General features: G+C 32.9%; 3 protein-coding genes across 3 annotated transcripts; 2 read left to right on the top strand and 1 right to left on the bottom strand.

Annotated features, from left to right (window-relative positions):
• Positions 1-2934: 2934 nt before the first annotated feature.
• LOC129975534 (uncharacterized protein YagA-like) lies at positions 2935-4934 on the bottom strand. The gene is made up of 2 exons (XM_056088595.1): positions 4784-4934; positions 2935-3308 (listed from the first exon to the last, which is right to left on the bottom strand). The coding sequence occupies exons 1-2, from the start codon at positions 4932-4934 to the stop codon at positions 2935-2937; spliced, it is 525 nt and encodes a 174-aa protein (XP_055944570.1).
• Positions 4935-16049: 11115 nt separating this feature from the next.
• On the top strand, positions 16050-17123 carry LOC129975533 (uncharacterized). Its single transcript, XM_056088594.1, has one exon. It carries the CDS (start codon positions 16050-16052, stop codon positions 17121-17123), a length of 1074 nt encoding a protein of 357 aa, XP_055944569.1.
• Positions 17124-17675: 552 nt separating this feature from the next.
• Positions 17676-26454, top strand: LOC129976206 (uncharacterized). Its single transcript, XM_056089657.1, has 3 exons — positions 17676-17809; positions 22312-22489; positions 25190-26454. The coding sequence occupies exons 1-3, from the start codon at positions 17686-17688 to the stop codon at positions 25623-25625; spliced, it is 738 nt and encodes a 245-aa protein (XP_055945632.1). The 5' UTR covers positions 17676-17685; the 3' UTR covers positions 25626-26454.
• The last annotated feature ends 768 nt before the right edge of the window (positions 26455-27222 follow it).

Below are 27222 nucleotides of genomic sequence, written 5' to 3'. Positions count from 1 at the left end.
TGATATAATTCGAAATTTAATAAGAATCCGTATTTAAGTTGCTACGCCTGTGACGAAATAATTACCTAACTACTTGCATTTAACAGTTAGCGAGCTTACTTTTGCTCAGGTGGTTAGATAGGCATATTTCTTTTGAATAAATTTGGTTCAAAATTTGATGGAAAACTACAAATTTGTCGGAATTATATATACAAAATTTCAGCCTTCTATCTCAAGGAATTTTTATGTTATCGTGCAACAGACAGACAGATTTACATAATGCTAAAATTGTATTTCTCAAATGGAGAGAGGTTCTGAAATGTGGAGTTTGGTCAAAATCTGGAGTTCGAATCTTTTGAAGACTACAATACTTCCTAATTCCTTTATATATGAAAAAGTAAAGATGGAAATTTGATCAGTTACATTTGAATAAGTGTTAATATGAATATCTTCCAAAAATTTCAGAATTAGAAGAAAATTGAATTTTTCACAATATCTTTTTGCATCTAATTTAAATAATATTTTCTAAATCGATCTGCCTGCGACCTCCTCTTAGCCTATAAACCTTAAGTAGATAGATGCCTAGTCTGTCCAGTTGTGGAATCCGCTGTTTACATACAAAATATTCTAAAAGAAAACTTTGTTTTCGTCTGAAAATTTGAATACGAGAATTTGACTAATCACCATGTTTCAGTCTTCTCTGAATACTAAACACTTTTTTCTGGAATACAATAAATCAAATGGTTATATTGGCCTGTTATCATACGGTTTGATCCAGATATATGAAATTTGGTGTATCATATTTACGTCAAATATGTAGATTCAATCGTTGAACGAAATCCACCCTCTGGAACTTAGTTTGTCTGAATGCAAGTGAATGCAATAGAAAACGCATAGAGATGCATTGAGAAAATATATTGGTTATAATATCTAAGCCTTACCTTGAACTGGCTACTACGACACATTCTGAGACACACGGAAAAATCAAAATGACCGCACCGCCGCAATAGCAACGCTAGCGAGAACTGTTGTTGAATCCTAAAGGATATCAACACTTCCTTTAGAAAGTATTTACCGTCATCGATGGGAGGAGCTCCCCCCCCAAAAAAAACCCTCTTTTTTTTTTAAGTACACAACAGGATTGCGAGAACGACCCACCATGTAGGAAGAAACACCCACCTCATCCTCAATTACGAGGTGCCATCTGGGGGGATTTATAGAAGTTAAAATGTAGACCAGTAAATGTTGACTAAATTCGTCGATAGGTTGGCCACCTGCTAACCTATGCATATGGATGCAATAATTCAAAGGCATAATCATTTAAATAAGTAAAAGTCATGACTTTGCTTATGAAATTTAAGAAATATGTCAATTTTTTTTTTTCAATCCCGCAAAAAATAAATAATTCTTACTCGGTTTTCTCCACTATACTACAAAATATAATGTATTCATGTTCGCGATTCTGAAAATAAAAATTTGACAATTTTTATGACAAGAAAGGCAATAGGAAGGGATTGGAATTGGCAATACTTTTATTAGGAGTATGCGACAAAGACTGCTGATTTCAATAGTATTTCTAGGAGAAATATTTTTTTAAAAAAATGCATGGAAAATTTTAAAAAGAAATGCAGGATGTTTTGTATTTTTAGTGGTACCGGCCTGACTGAATTAATATTTTTCATATGTATTAAAAATTACTATCAAAGGTAAAATGTTGCATTTATGTATGAATAAGAGAAATAAACTGAAAGCCATTTAGATGGATTTCATTCGAAAAAATTGAATAGAGCAAGAAACTTGAAATACCAAAAATTTAAACACCTGTTTTGAAAGGAAAATTATTTCACTAATTTCAAATTCTACAGTCTAGACATTCGATATATTTATTTTCTATTGTTTCAAAGGATATCGAAATTATATAAAACTTTATTCCATTTACTTCCTAAAACCGTAATCTTTCAAAATTATCTGAAATCTCACAACCTGATAAAAAAAATAGCTTCCATGATCTACTTTTTTTTCTGTAGAATTTAATAGAAAGTTTGGTGCGTGGTTTAACACGCATTGCTAAATTTACTTTAAATTAAAGTATTAAAACATTTTTACTTAATGAAAACTGCCAGCCATGTAAATAACAAAAATAAATTTTAATTGCAAATTAAATTAACAAATATAAATCATGATACATTGGCCGTAATTCCATCGACCAGCACGAGGCAGAAGTTCTAAGCCAGCTGGCGAAGGCAGGAAGTGAGTCACTCGTATTCGTTGGAGAGCAAAGTTCATCTCCATAGGTATGATTGATGCTTATCGCCAACTGGCGAAACAAACAGTCATTTATCGCCTGTTTGGCCGCTGCACACTCCTTCCGCAGTCTCATTGGAAATGGACATAACGACGTGGGGGTCGAACTTGTTGCCCTGAGCGAGTTGTTTGCCTTGCTGGAATAGCGATGGATGTCTCAGCTGGAAGTGTTTTAGTACACTTAGTAGTGGAACTTGCTTCTTGCTTGGCTGGTGGTATACTGGAACACTCAGGAGGAATTATAAAAGCAGGTTTCAGACGGTCTATAGAAATGGTATGGGTAGTTCCCTTGATCTCGCGATCAAAAGGTTTCTGTCGTCTGAAAAGAACCTTGTATGGTCCATCATATGGTGCTTGTAGGGGTTTGTGTACACCGTCATGTCTCACAAATACATGTGAAGACACGTTGAGGTGAGGATGCACAAAGATTGTTCTTTGGCCATGACAGGACGTTGGAACTGGTCTCATCGTTGCAAAATGACGTTTTAAGTCCTCCACGAGCTGCTTGGGTGATGTGTCTCCAGGTGTTGGATCGAAAAATTCTCCTGGTAGTCGCAGAGACTTGCCATATTCCAGCTCAGCTGTCGTCGCTTGTAGATCCTCTTTGAAGACGGACCGGAATCCGAGTAACAAGGTGGGCAGTGCTGCAGACTATTGATCTGTGTTGTAGGCTCTCAAAGCTTCCTTTAATGGACGGTGGAACTCTTCGATCAGGCCATTGGCCTGAGGATGATAAGGAGAAGATCTTATCCTTTTAATTCCTAGTAGTTGAGAGAGAGCACGGAATAAGTCACTCTCAAACTGTCTGCCTTGGTCAGTAGTGATTCTTACAGGACAACCAAATCTGGCTATCCAGTGCTTAAAAAATTTTTGAGCAACTGTCTGTGCTGTCATGTCTGGAATTGGTACGGCTTCTGGCCATCTCGTGAACCTATCTATCATTGTTAAACAATAATAGTTTCCTTGAGAAGGAGGTAGAGGGCCAACAAGGTCCAGGTGCACATGTTCGAACCTCTGCGATTGGTCTACAAATTTTCCTACTGGGGTATTAGTATGGCGAATTACCTTCGATTTTTGACACGGGATGCAATGCTTAGCCCAATTGTTGCAATCTTTTCGAATGGAAGGTCAAATAAAACGCGATCGAATTAATTTTGAAGTGCTGCGAATGCTAGGATGAGATAAATTATGTAATGATGCAAAAATTTGTTGACGAAATGATTCAGGAATATAAGGTCGAGCTGTACCTGTTGATACATCACAATAAATGGGAGTTTCGCAATTTGGAAAAGCAATTCTTTTAAATTGTAATGTTGCAGAATTATCGATTAAATTTTTTAATTCAGAATCAATTTGTTGTGCTTGTGCAATTTCGTTATAATCTATGGGATTTGGCATGTTTATTGCGTTTATCCTCGAAAGTGCATCTGCTAATATATTCTCAGAGCCTTTTATGTGGTGAATATCGGTGGTAAACTGAGATATAAAATCTAATTGTCTAGCCTGTCTCGGAGAGCATTTGTCTAAGCGTTGTTGGAAAGCGTAAGATAATTGGATTTCTTAAAATAGTTATGATCAGTAAACAAAGAGAAATTTCTAGCTTCAAGCATATGCCTAAAGTGTTTGATACCAGCATAAGCTGCTAATAACTCTCTGTCGTAAGCGCTATAGTTTCTTTCTGCTGGGGAGAGTTTCCGAGAAATGAATGCGAGTGGTTGCAATTCTTCATCTACTAATTGAGACAATGTCCCTCCGATTGCAAAGTCTGAAGCGTCGACTTGTAAAATTAATGTGGCATCTGGTTTTGGATGTGCCAATAAAACAGCATTTGCAATTAATTGTTTACAATTTTGGAATTCTTCTTCCGCTTTATCTGACCAGTCCAATTTCGTATTATCATTCTTTTTGGCTCCTTTTAAATAGAAAGTTAAATGTACCTGATGTTTTGCTATGTTCGGTAAAAATCTACGGAAGAAATTTAAAAAACCTAAAAATCTTTGTAGATCTTTAACTATTTTTGGTTCTGGATATTTGAGAATCGGTTCAACTTTATGGGGTAAAGGTTTAGTCCCCAAACTAGTAATTAAATGCCCTAAGAAAGGAATTTCTGAGACGCCAAATATGCATTTTGAAACATTTATGGTTAGTCCATATGTGTTTAATCTCTACAGTACGATTCGTAAATGAGCTTCATGCTCTTCTTGACTGGAACTAAATATTAAAATATCATCCAAATAGACATAGCAAAATTTAATATCCCCCAGGATTTCATTCATAAACCGCTGAAAAGTTTGTGCTGCCCCTCATAGTCCAAAATTTAAGAATGGGAATTCAAACAGTCCAAATGGTGTACAAACTGCTGTTTTTTGTATATGATCCAGATGGACTGGTATGTGAAAATAAGCACGGACTATATCAAGTTTTGAAAAAATAGTTTTTCCGGGGAGTGCATTGGAAAAATCCTGGATATGGGGTATGGGGTAACGGTCCGGTACCGTACAGGCATTCAATCTCCTATAGTCACCCATAGGACGAATGCTGCCCGAGCTTTTGGTAACGACATGAAGGGGAGATGACCAAGGTGATTTTGATGGTCGGCATATGCCTTGGTCCATCATGAACTGAAATTCTTTTTTGACGGCGTCATACATTTCTGAATATAGCCTTCTAGGTTTACTATGGAAAGGCGGACCGGTGGTTTCGATAAAATGCACCGTATTATGTTTAACAGGTTTTAACCCAAGTGTTAATTTTGTTAATTCTGGGAATAAGTTTTAGAAACGCATAATTTGTTGATTTTGAAATTATTCCTGGTTGGGTAAATTTAGTGACATTATCAATAAGTTTGCGTCATTTGAGATCTATTAATAGGTTAAAGGGTTGTAAAAAATCCGCCCCTATTATTGGAACAGGCACATCAGCAATTAAAAATTTCCATGGAAAATTTCGCCTGAGACCTAAGTCCACATTTAATAATTTAAATCCATAAGTATAAATTTTGGAGTTGTTAGCTGCAAAAAGTTGCAGAGAATCAGGCTTTAGATTTTTCTGGTTTTTGTTGAGCGGTATGCATGAAAAATCAGAGCCAGAATCGATCAAAAATTTAAAATGTGATCTCTTATCAAAAACATGCAAACGATACGATTGCGCGGCTGCTGCCGATGTAGGTTGATCTACAGCCACTATTGCGAGTTTTCCTGGTCCGCGTTAGTTGAGTACGAACATGGCGATCGGCACTTCAGTGCCTTTTCTCCGAAACGCGAATGATAATAACAGAATTTTCTCCCACGATCACCGGTACGCCCGCGCGAAAAACTGCGCTGTCTGTTTTTCCGATGGAAAGGGCTTCTGCTTCTGTCGCGAGAAAGCCGTTGTACCTGCTTACTTAAAGCGGCGATTTCGCTTCGGAGTGCAGTAAACTCATCCAGAATGGAAGCTTTCCGCATGGCAGTACTTTCCGCGCTTCGGCTTACGGCAAAGACGCTACTATCTGTTGAGGAAATACGGACCTCGGCAATTTTGTCAGCCATGTTGGCCAAATTATCCAGGGGTTCAAAACTTATTGATAAAATTGCCTGCATTTCTGACGGCAGTCTTTGCAACCATAAAGTCTTGAGGAAATCATCTTTTATGCCTGTGCGACCACCGAGTTCGCGCATCTTTCGGAGTAACTGCGATGGTTTATCGGTGCCTAAATGTAGTTCAGAAAGCAGTCGACGGATCTGTTCATTTTCCGAAGCGGAAAATTCGGCTATAAGTCGAGTCTTTAACGCATCATATTTGTTGGTGTCAGGGGGTGCTAGTAAAATATCAGCTACCGCAGATAAAGTTTCCGGATCAATAGTTGCAATCAAATGATTGTATTTTGTAAGATCATTGGTTATTTTAGCTAGAGCAAAATTGCTTTCCACTTGGATGAACCATAATTTTATATTGTTCCTCTACAGCGGTGGTATTTTCACCAAAAGATGGGACACCTGCGACTCTGTCGGAGCGTCAGCATTGACAGTTTCGTTTTCAGAATTAAGCATTTTTGGTTACTCGATGAGGAAAACTGATAATTTTTACGATATTTGTGAGTATTGGAAAAAGTTATGATTAGTTAAAAATACATTTCTTTAAAAAACTTAGGAGTTAAGAATCATAATAATAAACATGGTAGCCAAAACGAAAGTAATAAGAAATTAATACTTCAAATACAAAAAATAACACGAAAAATAATACTGAATATAAATAATACGATTTCTTCGCCAAAATAATGGGGAAATGAAATATTGACCAATCACAGAGAAATGAACAGAAAATTCGAGCACATACTTGGTCCTTGATGCATTACTTCTTGGCACAAGAATCCAAAATAATCCATTACGAAAAGTAATTGAGAAGCTCAATCACCAAAATCTGATTTGAGCGTATTTTAGAAATTTTGAGGCTGGACTTCGCAAATTTTAGAAAAGTAAAAAAGAAAGTAACGGGTCGCCAGTTTGGTGCGTGGTTTAACAAGCATTGCCAAATTTACTTTAAATTAAAGTATTAAAACATTTTTACTTAATAAAAACTGCCAGCCATGTAAATAACAAAAATAAATTTTAATTACAAATTAAATTAACAAATATAAATCATGATACATTGGCCGTAATTCCATCGACCAGCACGAGGCAGAAGTTCTAAGCCAGCTGGCGAAGGCAGGAAGTGAGTCACTCGTATTCGTTGGAGAGCAAAGTTCATCTCCATAGGTATGATTGATGCTTATCGCCACCTGGCGAAACAAACAGTCATTTATCGCCTGTTTGGCCGCTGCAAAAGATTAGGGGCACATTTTCTTTTCTTTTTAAACCAAGTTCTACTAATTAATTCACCTTCAGAAAATTTGGTTTTCAAGACATAGTTTGTTAATTGATCATTACTGTTAATATTCGAATGTGTGAATCTAATTTTAAAATATTTTATATATCTTACCTAGAAAGTGTATTGAATCATTTACAGTTTTATATCTCTATTTCACAATTTTATCATATTCATTTTACACATTAAAAGATTCGTTGAGTTACGTTTATTATTATTTTTTTTTTTACTCTACGTAAATATTTCAAAGACACACATTTTTAATTTTATTCACAGTTCTTCATAAAACTTCATGTATTGGATTTTGGTATTAACAAAGCAATTAAAGTAAAATCCAAAACAGAACTAAAAATTAATCCAGGAATGTTTCAATGATAATACAACATAAAATATTAAGCGATTTAATTACTTAAAAAAATTATACTATCTTGATGCCATTTCAATATTTTTAAAATTTTAAAAACGGTAAATTTATTATTCCCTATTAAACTCAAACGCCGCCGAATGCAAGATCTATTTGAAAAATATACGCAGAAAGGTTAATCCTGTATTAATTTTTATCTATAACACAGAAAATCGAAATCACAAAAATATTCCTCCTATCGATTTAATATAGTATTTTAACAAATAAAGTAACCGTTTTAGGAGTGGGGTGACTTTTAAAAACATTTTTATAATATTTTTTCTTAGGAAATTTATTTACGTGTTAGTAAGAAAAAAAGTAATGATTAGTACTTTTGCATTGAGTTAATAGATGGCAGCACAAATTATATTATATTTTTGAATACGAATATACGATATCTTCATTTGAAAAGCAAACATTTTACGCATGATAATCCATTCCCAATTGAATTTGGAATCACAATGTCAAAAAAAAAAATAGTTTTGTTGTTTCAACTATTATTTTTTTTTTCTTTTATTTTTACTTATAGAATTATTGTTCGTTCATTTCGGCAAATTTTTGAGTTTCTATTTATTGATTTTTAAAATTTTTCTAATGCGTCACGATCATTGTTTTCTGTTTATATTAGAATTAGTGGATTTCGTTAGTGTTATTTAAAATTTTATTTAAAAATTGCATTGACATACTTTCTATTTGTAATTAAAAAATGATATTATTTAAAAAATAATATATGAGTTATAAATTATTTTATAAGAATATACACCAGCATGCAGCAACAATTCTTCTATAAATAGAACGCGACTGCAAGTGCGCGATTTGATATAGGATTAAAAACTTAGTATTCTATTTCACGTTCTACGCTTTTATTAAATCATGACTGCAAAATGAAAACTTAGAATAGCGTTTTAATACGTCAGTCCTTTTTGTTTATTTTTTCTTATTTGCATTGTAATAACTATATTAAATTGAAAAAGATAGCGTTTTATTTCCGTTTAGGTATAAATACTCTATCAACAACAAAACCCACGCTTCCAATAATTAGTCAAAAAATAATACAAAAATAATGTTTCGAAGAAATATGAAATTTTGTAATAATAGGAAATGTTTCCAAAACATAGCGTCAAGCCTATGCATTACCATAAAATCTTTAATCGTTGTTTGAAAATCTTTAAATTCCATTGAATTCTTTTTGCACATAATTAAGTCTGAAATTCCCCCATTTTACACTTGTTCCTTTTTTTCCGGATTATATATATATATATATATATATATATATATATATATATATATATATATATATATATATATATATATATATATATATATATATATATATATATATATATATATTATAAAAAATACATCCTCCTTTTAATTTTTTCTGAAAATGTGAGTTTTCATTGCGAACAGTTGATTATAATTTGGGACTGCGCGAGCCACAGGAATTATTTTATTCAATTTTATTCAAGTCTTTAAATTGCTTTTTTGTTAGTTCAATTCTGATTTGTAAAACAATATTTAATTCTCCTTTCAAAAAACCAGTAAAAAAATTATTGGATCAACAAATTCTTTATATACATATGTTCTCAGCATCTTTTTTATAATGCCATTTCTTTAAAAACTGTTTCCAATAAATTTTCTAATAAATCTACATCTCCATACACTCATTTAAATCTGACTGATTGATAGAAATGTCATGACGCATATGTTAAGTTTGACTATTCTATGCCAATCACAAGTTCATTCAAATTAATTAACTTTCCACTATCCTTTTTACAATGCCATTTCTTTAATTTTATATTTGTTTCCAATAAATTTGTCCAATAAATCTACGGTTCCATATATTCATTGAATGATTGATTGATTAATGAAACTAGTTCCATGCTGGTGAAATAGGCAATGTTAATCGGATATATAGTGACACAACAATAAAAACTTTTTCTTGGATTTCAAAGGAGTTCAAATTTTAATGACATATTTAGAAACCAATCAATAATACATTTAAATTAAAAATTTATGCTATTCATATCCATTTATGAAAAAGCCGGGATAGCCTGGTTGGCAGTGAATTTACCCCGCCGGTCGAAGACTCGGTGTATAAGGTGACTGGTGCATGTATAAATCTGTCGTGGTCACAAAGTCCTCCAAGTCGACACAATTCTACTGAGAACACTGGCTCAGAGGTGATCGTTCTCTGATTCAGGTCTAAATTACGATCTGTGGATGAGTGAATGAAATGTATGAATCCTCCCGTAGAAAGGGTTGTGACGCATGAGTAGCTAAGTCGTACTATTGACCCTAGAGGGCGCTACTGAAACAAAAGACGGCAAAACTATCGGCTTAAAATCGCTGACATTGTCAGCGATTTTAAGCTTTGTTTATGACAAGTGCCATAAGAAACAACAATGACATATAATGAATTGATTTTTCATAACATTAAATTTTAGATTTCGAATTCGCGATGGATCTGAACTATTTAATTCAGTGTGTGAAAGGCATAAAGTATTTGTATGCGTCTAAATGATGAAAGGACTAAACATTCTAAAGCATTAATCTATATACAGTAGGCAAAATGATTATTTGTACACCACTTTTTTTTAAAGTTTTAGAAACATATAAGCAGCTATTTTATTCATTGCGACGTGTGAGCGTGAGTTTGTTGTTTATTTCTAAGTAAACGAAAAAAATATTTTGAAATAATTGAAAATAAAATCTAAATCTTACAAACTTGAAAAATTTCTTGCAAAAAGTATATTTGTACACCTATATCTCTGGTAAGTATTACTATCATTTCATGTCATTTTTCACATTATAGTTAATTTTTTGGATAGTTTGTATTTTTTAAACATTGAAAGTTATCTTTTTTAACAGTAAAGGTCACTCGCAGAGAAAAGTTGAGAAATGGTCACGAAATCAAAAGAAGTCTCTTTAGACACGAGAACTCATATTGTTAACCTTAATAAAAGTGGAAATTCTTATCGCGAAATTCAAAAGATGGTTAAGTTACCCTTTACAACTATTGGTTACATCGTAAGAAAATATAAAAATACTGGACGCATTGAAAATGAACGCAGGACAGACGGCCCGAGTAAATTAACTTCAAGAAATAAACGAAGTATTGTTAAAGCAGCTATTAGAAAACCACAAATTTCCGCTCAGAAAATTGCAGATGACCTTCTCGCATCTTCTAACATTAGAATGACCGCTCAAACAATAAGAAATATGTTACATAGTGCTGGTTTAAAAGGCAGAACTCCGAGAAAAAAACCAATGATCTCTGAAGTAAATAGAAAGAAGCGTCCAGAATTTGCTATGAAATACAAAGACAACCCGATGGACTTCTGGAAAAAGGTTATTTTTTCAGATGAGAGTAAGTTTTAAATTTTTTTACCCCCTAGTATCCGAAAAATCTGGCGAAAAAATAAAACAACCCTTGATAGTAAAAATGTACTTCAGATCCTGAAACATGGTGGTGGAAATGTGATGGTTTGGGGCTGTGTAGCTCATTGCTGTGGCGGAAAATTACACTTTATTGACACAAAAATGACAGCTTTAGGTTACATTGATGTGTTGCGGCATAACTTATTTGAGAGTGCTAGAAAATTGGGTATCGGTGACACTTTCTTATTCCAACAAGATAAAGATCCAAAACTCACTGCGATAGTTACTAAAACATGATTGCTTTATAATGCGCCAAGACGCCTTGAAACTCCACCACAATCACGGGTTATAAATCTAATTGAAAATTTGTGGATGCTATTGGATGCTCAAGTCCGAAAAAAAAATATTACAAGTAAAAATAGTTTGAAAGAAGCATTCATGGAAGCTTGGGAAGAAATAGATCAAGAAACCACCAAAAAATTAATAGAATCAATGCCAAGACGTCTTGAAGCAATTGTAAAAGCCAATGGAATGCATAGAAAATATTAAATTTCTATAAAATAATTATAATCATGCTTAAAATTTGTCATTAAGTAAGTGTACAAATACTCTTTTTGTATAGTTTTTATAAAGTTTTATTCATTAATCAACTAAAGTTTATGCGATTGTTTTTTTGTTGATATTTTATTATTATTTTACCTCACTAGAATATATTTCTGCAATTTTAACTTAGTTACCTTATTTTATTTTGCTATAATATTCCAAAATTGAAGTGTACAAATAAACATTTTGTCAACTGTATATATATAAATGAATGTGTGTCTGTCTGTCTGTCTGTACTCGATAGATTCAAAAACCATACATCCAACCACCGTGTAAATTTGGTAAATTATTAGGTATATCCCTAGGAAGGTTTTTGAAACTTTTTTTTAAAAAATCAGAGTTGGGGTTCTAGGTGCTCCCGAACAAAACTCCCCCAAATATCAGAATAACATCTAATTAGTAATATTTGTTAAAAGTGTAACCATGAATAAATTGAAAAATTAAATTTTTACTCATAGAATTTACTTTATAAAACAAATTAAACTGTAAAAAATAACATACCCATAATAACAGTTGTAATAAAAATAAAAATATAAATCACAAGATAAATAAAATATTGAATCGTTCTATTTATATTTTTTCAATTATTGTTTGAAAATGCAGTCAAAAAAATTTCTCAATTATTAATACGAGAATAAATTATTAATGCGTGAATAAATAAAATTATTATTGATTTCCAGCTGAAGAAAATAATTGGGAATACGTTTTAGTTAACCCCACAATTATGCCACCAAAGCGAAGCACACTGCTCTTGCCCGAGTTTCAGAAACAAGTGAGCAGAGACAAGCTAGGCAAGAAAGAGATCGAGTTCACACTGCTCTTTCTCGATCATTAGAAACAAGTGAGCGGAGACAAGCTAGGCAAGAAAGAGATCGAGTTCACAATGCTCTTGCTCGATCATTAGAAACAAGTGAGCAGAGACAAGCTAGGCAAGAAAGAGATCGAGTTCACACTGCTCTTTCTCGATCATTAGAAACAAGTGAGCAGAGACAAGCTAGGCAAGAAAGAGATCGAGTTCACACTGCTCTTGCTCGATCATTAGAAACAAGTGAGCAGAGACAAGCTAGGCAAGAAAGAGATCGAGTTCACACTGCTCTTTCTCGATCATTAGAAACAAGTGAGCAGAGACAAGCTAGGCAAGAAAGAGATCGAGTTCACACTGCTCTTTCTCGATCATTAGAAACAAGTGAGCAGAGACAAGCTAGGCAAGAAAGAGATCGAGTTCACACTGCTCTTGCTCGATCATTAGAAACAAGTGAGCAGAGACAAGCTAGGCAAGAAAGAGATCGAGTTCACACTGCTCTTGCTCGATCATTAGAAACGAGTGAACAGAGGCAAACAAGGCAGCAAAGGTATCGAATTCGCATGACACAGACAAGACGAACGATACATACTGATTTGAATTTATGGAGTTTCAATTACAATCCCCTTTACAACTACAGTCTTCATCCAAGTGTAATTATTGGAAAAATGGATAAAAAGTGTACGTATCGTGGTGCTCAAAAATTTAAAAATGAAACACCAGGTATGTGCTGTGCAGGTGGAAAAGTAAAGTTACCAGACTTGCGTCCACCACCTGAACCATTATTAATTTTAGTATCAGGTGAAACAAGTCAATCAAAAATTTTTCTGAAAAATATGCGCAAGTACAATTTATGCTTCCAAATGACATCGTTCGTAGCAAGGAATATCGTTAGCGCAAATTATATGCCAACATTTAAAGTACAAGGACAAATTTATCACCTTGCTGGATCACTACTACCCTTGCTAAATGCTAATCACAAATATCTTCAGATATATTTTATGGGAAATACTGACGAACAAATCAACAGACGGTGTCAACTGAATATGAGTACTAAACGAGAGATTGTCGCTGAATTATAAAATTTATTTGAACAACATAATGAATTAATTAAATTATTTAAAACCGCCATTGAACAAATGCCATCTGACGATTACAAAGTAATAATAAAGGCAGATAAAACACCTATTGGTCAACATAAGACAATTCAACGCACCAATGATCGATGAAGTGGCAATTGTCATAGTTGGTGAAGAATTTAATTCTCGCGATATAATTCTTCATCGTAGAAATGGTGACTTCCAACAAGTATCAGAAACGCATCGTTCATATGATGCATTACAATATCCCATTCTATTTTAGCAAGCAGAGGATGGATGTCATTTTAATATTAATATGTGAAATCCTACAACTAATGTGGACATTAACAAAAAGGTCAGTGCTATAAATTATTATGCATATCGAACGATGATTCGTGAGAATGCTGATAATCATATATTGAAATGTAGACAATTATTTCATCAATACATTGTTGATATGTATGTAAAAATAGAAAGTGGAAGACTCCATACGACTAAATCAAGTGAAATTGCGTTCTGAAGAGTATCCATTTACTTGATGCATTTGTAAATGATGGCAATCTCAGCGAATTGGGAAAAGTGGTCATTTTACCATCCACATTTACAGGCAGCCCAAGACACATGCATGAATATGCACAAGATTCAATGACGTATGTTCGCGCATAGGGTCGTCCAGATTTTTTTCATCACATTTACATGCAACCCAACATGGGATGAAATAAAGGAGTTTTTATTAACTGGACAATCACCATCAGCTTGATCACAATCACCATGATATTTCTGCACGTGTATTTAAACAAAAGTTAAAATCTTTAATAGTTTTTACTGTCAAACACCACGTATTTGGAGAGACGCGCTGTTGGATGTATTCCATTGAATGGCAAAAAACGAGGTTTACCACATGCGCATATTTTAATATGGATGATGGAAAAGATAACACTAAACAGAATTGATGAAATCATCTCTGCAGAAATACCAGACATTGAAATTGATAAAGACTTGCAAGATATTGTCTCAAAAAATATGATTCATGGTCCATGTGGCTTACTGAATAATAATTCACCATGCATGTCAGATGGAAAGTGCACAAAGCGGTATACTAGAGACTTACTTGCTGAAACTATTACAGGCAATGATGGATATCCACTCTATCGACGACGATCTACCGAAGATGGTGGAAAATCCATTAAACTAAAAGTACTCAACAATACTATTGATGTTGATAATCGTTGGGTAGTACCCTATTCTCCATTACTACTATAAACGTATAACGCACACATAAATGTTGAGTACTGCAATTCAGTGAAAGCTATAAAATAATTTGCAAATATGTGAACAAAGGAAGAGATATGGCAGTGTATGGAGTGGAAAATACAACTGCTTCTAACGATGAAGTCATCCAATTTCAACTGGGACGCTACATAAGTAGCAATGAGGCTGTATGACGCATTTTATCATTTTCCATTCATGAGCGATATCCAACGGTTGTTCATTTGGCAGTACATGTTGAAAATGAACAGCGTGCATATTTTACATCAGAAAATGTACGTGCAAGAGCAATGTCACCACCGCCAACAACATTAACTGAATTTTTCACATTATGTAGAAATGATACCTTTGCAAGGACACACTACTGTACTCTGAAGTACCAACTTATTTTACGCGGAATACATCAACAAGAAAATTTCAGTTAATGTTGGTTGGTTTCGTCGTAAACAAGGTAGAGAAGTACAAGGATACCTAAATTTATATTTAACAGATTCATTATGTCGTCTGTACACTGTACATCCAAATAACACAGAATGCTTTTTCCTAAGATTATTATTAATCAATGCTCGTGAACCAACATCTTTCCAAGAATTAAAAACAGTCAATGGCCATGTGTGTGCTACATTTCGTGAGGCTTGCCAGAAATTAAGTCTCTTAGAAAACGATGCTCATTGGAATATTTCACTCGCTGATGCTTCTAATACTGCTCAACCACAGCAGATATGTACACTATTTTCCATCATACTAACCACATGTTTTCCGGCTAATCCAAAGGATCTTTGGGCAAAATATAAAGACTATATGAGTGAAGACATTTTACATCGCATGCGTAGAATAAATGCTAATCCCAACATTCAATTTACATCAAATATATATAATGAATCATTGATTTTAATTGAAGATGTATGTTTGACAATAGCCAACAAATCAGTGAAGGAATTGGGAATGATTGCTCCAAATAGATCTGGAATGACATTTTCGATCCTGATATACAACGAGAAACGCACTTCGATGTTAATGAATTACAAACATTTGTTCGAATTAATCTGCAGAAATCGATATTAGAACAACGAACAGCATATGACACAATTATAAATGCAATATCTAACAAGAGTTGTGGTTTATATTTCTTAGATGCACCCTGGAGGCACTGGCAAAACTTTTCTCATTTCATTTATTCTAGCAACTATAAGATCACAAAATACTATTACACTTGCTATTGCATCATCTGGTATTGTAGCAACTCTTTTGGTCGGTGGTCGAACAGCACATTCAGCATTGAAATTGCCATTAAATATACAGGTAATTGAAACTCCAACATGTAATATTAGCAAATATTCTGGAATGGGGAAAGTACTAAGATCATGTCAGCTTATAATATGGGATGAATGCACACAAGAAATCATTGGAAGCACTCAATCGCACATTAAAAGGTTTGAAAGGAAATGAGCAGCTCTTTGGTGGTGGACTCATTTTGCTATCTGGTGATTTTCGACAAACTCTACCAGTTATACCACGTTCAACACCTGCAGATGAATTGAATGCATGTCTCAAATCATCAGTGTTATGGCGGTATGTGGAGAAAATATCTTTAAAGACCAATATCCGTGTTCGATTACAACAAGATGAATCTTCTGAACGATTTGCAAAACAATTGTTAGATATTGTGAATAGTAAAATGGAAATGGACGAATCCACACACTGTATTACATTACCAGAAAACTTTTGTCACATTGTAAAATCCACTGATGAATTGATTGCCAATGCTTTTCCAAATTTATCGCAGAATTATAAAAATAATCAATGGGTTAGTGAGCGTGCTATATTGGCAGCCAAAAACATTGATGTGATTTTAATAAACTTCACAGTTCAAAATGAAATACCTGATGAAGAAACAACATATAAATCCATAGATACTGTTGTCAATCACTATGAATCAGTTAATTATCCAATAGAATTTTTAAACTCATTGGATCTACCAGGAATGCCATCGCATATTTTATCTTTGAAAATTGGTTCTCCAATCATCCTTCTACGAAATATAAATCCGCCGCGACTATGCAATGGGACTAGGCTATCAGTAAAAAAATTAATGAATAACATAATTGAGGCAACCATTTTAAATGGAAAACATCAAGGGGAACATGTACTACTACCAAGCATTCCCATGATACCAACGGATACTTCATTTGAATTCAAACGTCTACAGTTTCCTGTACAACTTGCCTTTGCAATGACCATTAACAAAGCACAGGGACAATCATTGCAAGTATGTGGATTAAATTTGATAAATACATGCTTCTCACATGGACAGCTGTACATTGGGTGTTCACGAGTTGGAAAACCATCAAATTTATTTGTTCTTGCACCAGATAGGAAAACAAAAAATGTTGTATATTTACAAGAAACTACTGAGATAAAGTTCACCATCAATCATCAAATATCATTCATTTCATGATGATATTTAATAATTACAAAATTATTGTTCAATTGAAATTCGTTTGCAATATTGTTTAATATCACAAGTGAAGAAGCATGTTTATTCTACCATCAACTATGTATATCTATGTTTTGTACATATGTTATATTCAAATGACATATATGTAGGGATAATTTTATTGTTAATTTTCATTTTGGTGTATTGTATACATTTGATCATTAATAAATTATGTTTGAGGTATCAAAACTGCCTTTTTGTTCAAACACAGGTACAGCTAGTAATATTTTTAAAAAAGCAAAATTACTGAAATTACTGAAAAAAATAAAATATTTTGATATATTGAGCAATATATGCATAGCTAAAAGGAAATGCTTTTTCAACATTGTCTATTGAAAAAATAATAATATCATAGATTAGTTATCATTAAATGCTACTGTTGCAATGTATATTGATAAGAATTTTTAGGATTTATATCTCTCATGCTATTCATTTTTCAAAATCATCAGAAAACAAACAAGTCGTTACGAAACACTAAATTGACATATTTAAGTCAAACTGCAGGTGCTGCTGTTCTCAGTTCATGCTGAACAGATCAATGTTTGCAGCCATGATGCGTCACACCGTAATTCTTATTCTGCTTTTCAAAATTTCATTTGGACTCCACCATCATTTTGTTGTGAATCCTCTAGAGACTTTAATTACAGGTGAAAAAATTTCATTTATAACATAGATTCCTCGATTATTTTTTAAATATGTCATTAAATATTTTTAATTCATTATCAAAAGTAAAAAAAAAATTATCCTTTTTAAAATCCTAATAAATTTAAACGAACAATTCTTGTATATATTTAAATTTATTCCGTGTATATCGGAAACAGCTTTAACAATTTGTATCAAATTTTATATTTGGATACGATTTTGCTTTTTAAATTTATCTATACAGACGCCTTTCCTGAAAAAAAAACATGATTTTACATACTATTTTTTTATATATATAACTTATTAGAATGAGTATATTCACCTTCCACTGCGAAGTGTGGGCCGTGCAGAATAGTGGTCCGAACACCATGAATGAAGCTTGTGTTGCGGATCTCCGTTATAGCCGCGTGTTTTACTTTAATTTTTACTTATGTATTTATATTTAATATTTTTGCTTTATAAGTTTATCGATATAGTTGTCTCTCCTGAAAAAAAAAACGCGATTTTACACACAAAAAAAATCTGTTTGTAACTATTAGAGTCTTTTTCTATCTGCTCTCACGCTTAGAATGTCATACAAAGTCATCTCGAATCCGATTTTATCATGGTAAAACTGAGTACAAGTTCAAAAATATAACTAATGATAGATAAACTGTAAAATAAATGCTGTCATATAACATTTTATTTTTTGAATTTTTTTTTTTTCGAATAACACGTTAAACTAAATCCATTCATGGTTTTTTTAATATTTAAATGGCAGTTCATAAGTAGGCAAAATTGAAAAATATTCATATGTAATCTGTATGTGATTCGTATCTAAATATTTTCTCCCAAAAAATAAAATTTAAAAAAAATTTCCCAGCGAAGCTCGATTTTATAGATATTGACTTAATTTAATATGTTCAAGTTTATTTGTCTAGAAAACAGTTTCCGAATTTTTATTCGAAACCCCCCGAATCTTTACAATAATAAAAATAACAATTATTAAATGCACATGCGTGTATAATTCGTGGACACTATTAGAGAAACGACAATGAAAACAGCTTGATTGAAAAGCCCTTACGTTCGTATGTCTATTTGATATTTATTATCACATTTCATATAGAACATTATAAATAGATAATTAAATAAACGAGAATTCGAAATATTACTATTGCTTAGTTTTCACTTTCTCAGATATGAAGTATAAAATAAAAAAAAATCGAATTCGGGATTTGGACGAACATCTACGTATCAGACTTTCCTGAGTTAGAAAAACATGTTTTTCCCAATATGTTTGTAAACACGATAACTCAATATCTCTTTGAGATACAAGGATAAAGTTTCACACATGGACTTAGGACCACATTGGTTGTCAAATTGTAAATGAAATCCATTCACAGGGAATTTAGCTGCCTGGCTATTCGAATACAAGTGAACTCGATAGTTATTAAGGAGAGGATGGAGGAGGAGCTAGATGGATCAAATTTAGTACACAGGTTTGGTATCTAAAATACAGAAAACTGCCAAGTGAAGTTCCTCTTCCAGATATTGTTATTCGGTTTGGTTTGGTTATATTAACGTCCCGTTTGAAGCAACACTAGGGCTATTTTGGAACGGACCTCGTCATTTTGAACCATGGTCAGATGACGAGGACGACACTTGAGCTGGCACCCACCTCTCCACACACACCACATCAGCCAGATATTGTTATATAAATAGCTGTTATTGAGCCACACCCGAATTAAATCAATTCACTTCACTTGCTGAATTTTTCGTATTTTAGCGTCGAAGTATTTGATATGCTCCTAATTTTTTTTGTGTGTTAATAGTTTGATTTCCCAATAATAAGGAATGAAATTTTATTGGAAATCGAAAAAAAATATATTATTTATTTCAGAAGCAAACTTACTATCTTTTCAGAAACCAACTTAATACTCTTATATAAAATCACCAAAGAACATCGCAACATGATTTAATTCCAATTTTTTCTCAATAAAAACATTTAAAAAAATCTATTGGTTTATAGAAAAGTAATAATATCAGGGGTTGCAAATAAATTCTGTGAAAATGCGTTGGATAAAATTTTTAAACTCGAAGTTTTACGTTATACAAAATACTAGGTCTGTAAATTCCACGTTCTATCAAACTAGACTTAAGAATAAGACTTTTAGAGAGTATTTTTTGGACGATTCGTACGATTTTGATGTGTCTGCCGAAAAACCGTACATTAACCTTAAGTCTAACCACGTTCTAATTCTTTACACTTGATTGGACTTTCTCCTGACTGAATGTCCTCTTCGGTGACATAAGGAACTATCTCTTGAACACATCTAATAATATTTTGCAGCTCCGGAATATTTCAATCCATATAGTTTTAAATTGTTCAATTATTGAAGTTGTCTAAAATTCGTAAAATGCTTTGTTTAAAGTTGACTGTCGCCATTCTACTATTAATAATAAGCTCTCTTTCTATACCACGTACGTTAGAATTCTTTATACATATAGATACGCGAGTGTGCAAATTGTACAGACTAAGTCTATGGCAAAGGATACCGACATGCTCTGATTGGTTTAAGCCTTGGCATCTTTTTGGCAATGTTTTGCACTCATAATAGTGTAGTTTTCACTTATTTGGCTTAAACTTTGTACCTTTCATTAGTTTTATGGCAGATACGAGTGAATATCAACACAATCTAATTTTTATTAATATACTTGTTTTCTCTAAATATTACTAGTTATACTTCTAATACTAATTACTATTAATAATAATAATAAATATTACTAATAATACTAGTAATACAAGTAACTAATGTTGCTTATGCACAGAAGTATAAAAACTATATGAAAGTAATGACTCAACATATGATGCAGCAATTAAATAATTATTATATTTCTATTATTTTCGTGCCTTTATTAGATAATTTATGCAGTCATTGAAACTTGTTGCTGAATGTTTGTTACTTTCCAAATCAACTACATATGGGGAGATGATTACTTAATCCCCAAAACGTATAAATATGTAAGCGTTAACGGAATATGTGATTTCGTAGCTAATTTTTTTAGTTATATCAAAATAATATCAAGAAGAAACACACACACAAAATATTTTTAATAAATTGTAATTTTTATATTTCCTGAATTTAGGTTTCAAGATCTGATATTTACTGCTGTATATGTGTTCCAGATTAATATTACATGTAAACCGTAAAAAATAGGGGGGGGGAGGAGGAGATAAATTCACAAATTTTATTTATTTTCATAAAAATATATTTCGGTATGGCATCTTTTTGGCAAAACATTGCCAAAAAGATGCCAAGGCTTAAACCAATCAGAGCACGTCGGTATCCTTTGCCATAGGCTTAGTCTGTACAATTCGTGAACTCGCTATAGATACTATATTTTCAAAAATATAGAAGAGCCTTTATTATGTTCAACATGTAAAACTGAGAAAAGAGCAAAGAGAGAAAATGTGATAGACTTGTTGAAATATATTCCTCTTTTTAAACAACATTAACATAACAATTAAAGACTAAATTGATAGTATGAAATTTCAAACAGGTGACAACATAACATGATTTATGCTAATCGCCTCTAACTACCAGCATGCTCGCAGGTATTACTGAATTTTCCTGCTGTTAAACGATTCATACAGAATGTATTATTTTTTAATTTCTCCTTGTCATTTGATACAAGATACTTTGATTTGAGATATAATTTCAGTTAAATCGGTCTAATATAAATTACAATGGATACGAAATAAAAAAACCAAAAATGAAAATGCCACTTCGAATTTAATATCCAAAGAAAGAAATATTTTAAATATTAATTTTAACATTAGTAAAAACGATTGAATTTTTTGATGGACATGCTCGAATTTCATCATAATATTAAAAACGAATCTGTATAAGAAAAAAATTTTAAAATACAGAAAAACATCGCATTGAAATAGATATCATAGATATAATTCCATAGACAATTTTTGAATTTTGAGCTTAAAAATATTTTTGAAATATGTGAACACAAATTTTCTTAGTCAAGTCACGGCGATTAGTCACTCAACGACACTCTACTTCCGTACCGATTAAACTCTCTGTCATGTCTATTTCTTTCTCTTGTTATCTTTTCTCTTGAATATTCTTTTTTATATTTGAATGTACTTTTGCTGATAAGGTTAGTCCTCTTCAAAGAATTATTGATAATATTTTGTAGCTCCATTAATTAGCTAAGCAAAATGTGAATTAAATGCAATTGCAAGAGCGTGCAAAGAAGAGTTGAAGAGTGTTTTTACTGGAAATAAAGACTCTGAAACGTTCGTATGACATCTGTTTTCCTTTTTATACGTTTTTGAGTTATCTTTGTCATAGGCAACATTTTCCAAAAATGTTCTTTTTAAACTCAGAGAGCTCTAAAACGTAGACATTCGTCAACATCGAATTTTTTTCCGAGTTCGAATTTTTTGGCAATTATTATACTTTATTATTTTTATAAGCTCAATTACTGAATTATCTACATATTTCATTTTTAGAGCTCAATAATGGAGATAAATGTATATATATGAGTGATGCGACAACTTTTCAAAATGTTTCCTCTGTCGCTACGTTTGTAAATACATTTGTGGATGCTGTCAATTCCTCAAAGTTGCTGACTTCACTCTTCAACATCACGAACGCCAAACCTGAACAATACAGCCAGTTCAAATACAGGTAAGAATTTTATAGAAAGGAATTTCTTGAAATATATCGGTCGCCGAAAGATCTGGGGGCACGGCAGTGCCCCCGCCAAATCGAGCAAAAACAAGCGGCACGGCCGTATCATCCTTTTCTCGAAGCAGTTCAGGCCATTTTCGACCCCTTATAACTTTGTTATGGATAAAACTAGAACTCTGAATTTTCAGTAACCAAGCAAGCATTATATAAATACCGTATATTTCGAATTTCATTAAATTTGAACCAGTAGTTTAAGAATTATAACTAGTCAAAGTTTGTGAATTTTGTCACTGACTGACTGACTGACTGACCGATCATCAAAACTCTAAGGTACTTCTAGCAGACATAGAAGCTTCAAATTTAGAATACAATTAGTGTTTAGTGTATAAATCAAGGAAAAACTAAAATATCCGTGTAATAATGGACGGAACGATAAATTTTTCGAAGTTTCGAGCATTATCCATTTTGTCGGCAAATTCGCCGCCAAGTCGCCAAATGGTCGCCAAGTTTGCCACCAAGCTCTGGGATCACTGGTTCGGCATCCGACAGCATCCAATACAGATTACTGTAAAACGGTCTTACTTATGATGACACTATTTGCTCTGGGAAGCAAAATTACAGGTTTGTAACAATATCTAATTTGAAATAATTCAATTTGAAGCTGTTGAAGCTGCAAACGCAATGGGTGATTTTCAGAGAATCAATCTGGTAGAAGAAGAGCAAACTGATCTTCAAAGTATGATCGTAAAACTTAATGCCGATCAAAAAAGAGTCTTCGATATGACCACAAATAAAATGGACACAACTGATAATAACGCTGACGTTTTACGCTGTTTTGTGAGTGGAATTGGTGGCGCTGGAAAGAGCTTTTTAATAAAAACTCCTCAGAAATGAGGATGAGAAGCTTCCGGTATAATAGTTGGTTCTCGCAGTACAGGATATATATATATATATATATATATATATATATATATATATAAATCTCATATCACGGTGTTTGTGTTCGAACATGTTTCATGAAATTTTTTATGCATATTTGGTAGGTATGAGAATAGATCGTAAAGTATATTTCACAACACTAGGTAATTAGAGTGTTCCTATCCCCGTTCACCGTACGATGAGGAGATCAACGCTTGCTTGAAACCATCGTCACTGTGACGTAATGTTGAAAAAGTCCAGCTAAAAATAAACACGCGCGTCCAAATGCTACAAGTTCCATTTGCTGACACATTCTCGTACTAATTGTTAGATAGCGGTGATTTAAAAGTTGTTGTCTATGAAAATACTGGATGCATAAAATTGCCCACTCATTTCTGCACTATCGTTGATTCGCAAAATGCTCTCATTGACCGCATATTTTCCGATGTACACACATAATACATAAATCATTCGTGGCTAGCAGAAAGAGCCATTTTTTCAGCAAAAAAACGTGGACGTCGACGATTTAAACTTCAAGATACAGCAGGCGTTGCCAGGCGACTTGATATCATATAAATTGATCGATACAGTTTGCGATGCTAACGAAGGGGTAAATTATCCAACAGAGTTTTTGAACTCACTGGATTTGCCAAGCATGTCACCACACCTTCTACGACTGAAAGTTGGATCACCGGTTAGTTTACTTCGGAATTCGAACCCACCATGGCTGTGCAATGACACGCGATTGGTCATTAAAAAATTGATGAAAAACGTTATCGAAGCTACCATTTTGAATGGTAAATTCCGAACCGAAAATGTTTTGCTGCCACGAATTCCGATGATTCTCACAGACGTGCCAATCGTATTCAAACGCGTTTAATTTCCTATTAGATTCGCATTCGCAGTGACAATCAATAAGTCGCAAGGCCAAACGATGTCTGTTTGCGGCTTAGATTTGGGCACACCATGTTTTTCACACGTGGCATGTTCTCGCGTGGGCAAACTATCGAGCTCATTTGTGTTGGCTAAAGACGGACTGATAAAAAATATCGTACACTCAATTGCTCTTCGAAATGAATATTGATTATCTTTATTTCATTTTTATACTTTAGGACAAAAAATATATTACTTTTTTCACTTTACATTTAACTTTTAGGAGATCAAACAATGTATATGTTCGTTACGTTAATGAAATACATAATGCGCCATCAGTACTACGTATCAAATGAAAGTGATACTTTTGCCCTTGTCTAAGGTCCCTCCAGCAGCGCGTGGCCGGAAATCCTATGCTATATAAGGCAAGTCATCATCTGTTCGCCCCTTTTTTCCCTTTTCTTACTTCTGTGTGTGCCGCGCTGCGTTTTCTTGTGTGTAATCATGCCTGCCACTCGGAATAGAATAAAAAGATAATTAAAAATCCCAAGTCTCTTCACTGCTTCGAACTTGCATTCTACTTAAACAAAAAATATGTTACATATTATTTAGCCGACAGGATCTCAAAACCATTACACACACACACACACACACACACACACACACACACACACACACACACACACACACACACACATATATATTCAAAAACCATCACTTTTCTAAATGTTGGTGATTACGATGTATGAGATGTGAAAAAATGCTGTTTTCCTGTCGGATTGATACCACGTGATTTAAAAAAAAATTTTTTTGTTCGCACATGATAACTTGGAATTTGTGATAGCAGATTTCAATTTTATTTTTTTTATAAACTTTGATATTTTTCAATGTAAAATTTATTTTCAGATTTATTGCTGACGTATTTCGGAGCCGTTTCGACGATGCCAATGAAATCGCAGCCACTGCTGTCCGTCCAATAGCCAAATATTTTGATGTCCTTCCTTTGCCAGCAATGATCAGAGTTTATTCCAATTTCTTGGCCGACTTCTTTTTTGCAGAAGAAATGCTCACTACCCGTAATGCAAAATCACTAGCTCAGAAGTACATTAATTCGATGGAAAAAATCGCCAAACATTACAAAATAAATAAATTTGATTCGGATTGCGATCGCAAATTTCAAGCTATTGGCGATGGAACTCGCAATTTCTTCTTTTCTTTAGTGGAACCATCACTTTCAGAAACATGGGAGTTAGCTCTCTACTACGCGCATGAATGGTTGTTGGCTGCTCTTGACTATGGAGATCTGAAAGATTTAACTTTTAAAAAAAGAGGATATTTGTAAAAAAAGTAAATGTTAAGAAATTTTTGTTTCGCATAATTTTTTCATAATAATAAATCGATAAAAATGATGCAAATGTTTCGATTAAAATAAATTTCCCAACACTTTTCTAGGTACAATTCGGTTTTAACGGTGATCAAAAAGAGCGAAGAAAAAATGTCCCCAAATTATAAAAATATACTCAAGTGCATAAACCATATGCTGAATAATTGACGATTGAAATCGCCGAATTGGCGAAAAGTTTTCTTGGCGCTTTTTGATTGACTTTACAACCGATAAGTACCCTTTTCTAATGAATGGAAGTTGTATGCATGGTTGAACTAACGGGAGTGGTCTCATGAAAATTTCTGTAATACTCTACAATAAATATATTGTATTATATTGATAAATGCATGTTATCTGTAAACAATACTTACGAATGTACTTATTAGAGTGAGGTAGCTGGCGATTTTTTTTCTGAATTAATCGGCAGGATGTTAATAAATGTGTATTTTTGACACCTATTTTACAACCAATAAATCTCAAATTTGAACCAAAATTACAATCGTGGTCACAAAATCATATTCAAAATTACATATATTAAAGTTACTACATTTTTTGAGTTATTGTATTTGCATAGGTTTGGAAATAAAGAAAACTTCCGACTCGCTCGCTTCTTCGCCTTCTCCTCGCTTCTTCTCCTCCGCTCGCTTCTTCTCCGACACTCGCTTCTTCACCTTAGATGTTAAATCTGTTTACCAAATTTTATCTATTTAATACTCTTTGTTAACAAAAGATTTTTCCACATTTGGAACATCCAGTAAACAAGGAAAAATTTTTTAAAATAAACAAAAATAACAGGAAGGAATAGTATTAGAAATAGAAAAGCATATCTCTGTTTTACGCTTAAAATGTGTAAAACAAAAACATGCATAACATAAATGCTTAAATTACACTTAAAATGATACATTTAAACAACAACAAAAAAACAATGACAATAATTAAGTTATTAAATAAAGTATAAAAACGAAAAAGAAAAAATAAATAAAGTCAGAATATCGAAGAAAATTATCATCTTGAATGAGAAAAGTTTTTTTTTTTTTTAAGTTTCCTTTTCATGTTATGACTAATGAATTGGTATTAATTTTAAGCCATAATATATACATTTTTCAGTTCATATTTTCTAATTTACTTTTTATCAATACTTTTGTCGTGGCTGGTTCGTGAGTGCTTTGAATAAATAGGCAAATAGAAAACTTAACAAATTTATTTCAGATTCGTTCGAGTTACTCTGCTCAGTAACTCCTTCTCCTCCAAGAGCAAACACTCGAATGACATCACTCTTTTAATTACACTCGCGCTAGTTGTCTAGCGCCATCTATGAACGTTTATTTCCTAACGCTTCAAAATCCAATCACTACAACTTTATTGAGGTGTTTCTTTTTCCAAGAGATTGTTACTAAAGTAACTGATATGGAACTAAGTCTTTTGATTATTTTATAATATCTTAAAATTGTATTATAGCAAGAAAATGTAACATTTTTTTGTTGTAATCTAAAAATATTTCGAGTTTAGTAAACTATACTGATGTTTCATTATCCTTGTAATATCATATTAAATA

The sequence above is a fragment of the Argiope bruennichi genome, chromosome 7 (genome assembly GCF_947563725.1).
Source record: "Argiope bruennichi chromosome 7, qqArgBrue1.1, whole genome shotgun sequence".
NCBI classification, from domain to species: domain Eukaryota; kingdom Metazoa; phylum Arthropoda; class Arachnida; order Araneae; family Araneidae; genus Argiope; species Argiope bruennichi.
This window is presented reverse-complemented; position numbering and strand designations above follow the sequence as displayed.

What these genes read in the sequence shown, in the direction of transcription:
- LOC129975534 (XM_056088595.1), bottom strand. Translation starts at nt 4,934, where the DNA reads ATGTATGACGCCGTCAAAAAAGAATTTCAGTTCATGATGGACCAAGGC. An exon ending in CTATAGGAGATTGAATGCCT is followed by an intron (nt 3,309 to 4,783) that starts GTACGGTACCGG and finishes GAAAATTTGTAG; the next exon opens with ACCAATCGCAGAGGTTCGAA.
- LOC129975533 (XM_056088594.1), top strand. Translation starts at nt 16,050, where the DNA reads ATGAATGCACACAAGAAATCATTGGAAGCACTCAATCGCACATTAAAA.
- LOC129976206 (XM_056089657.1), top strand. Translation starts at nt 17,686, where the DNA reads ATGCTGAACAGATCAATGTTTGCAGCCATGATGCGTCACACCGTAATT. An exon ending in TCTAGAGACTTTAATTACAG is followed by an intron (nt 17,810 to 22,311) that starts GTGAAAAAATTT and finishes TTTCATTTTTAG; the next exon opens with AGCTCAATAATGGAGATAAA. An exon ending in TACAGCCAGTTCAAATACAG is followed by an intron (nt 22,490 to 25,189) that starts GTAAGAATTTTA and finishes ATTTATTTTCAG; the next exon opens with ATTTATTGCTGACGTATTTC.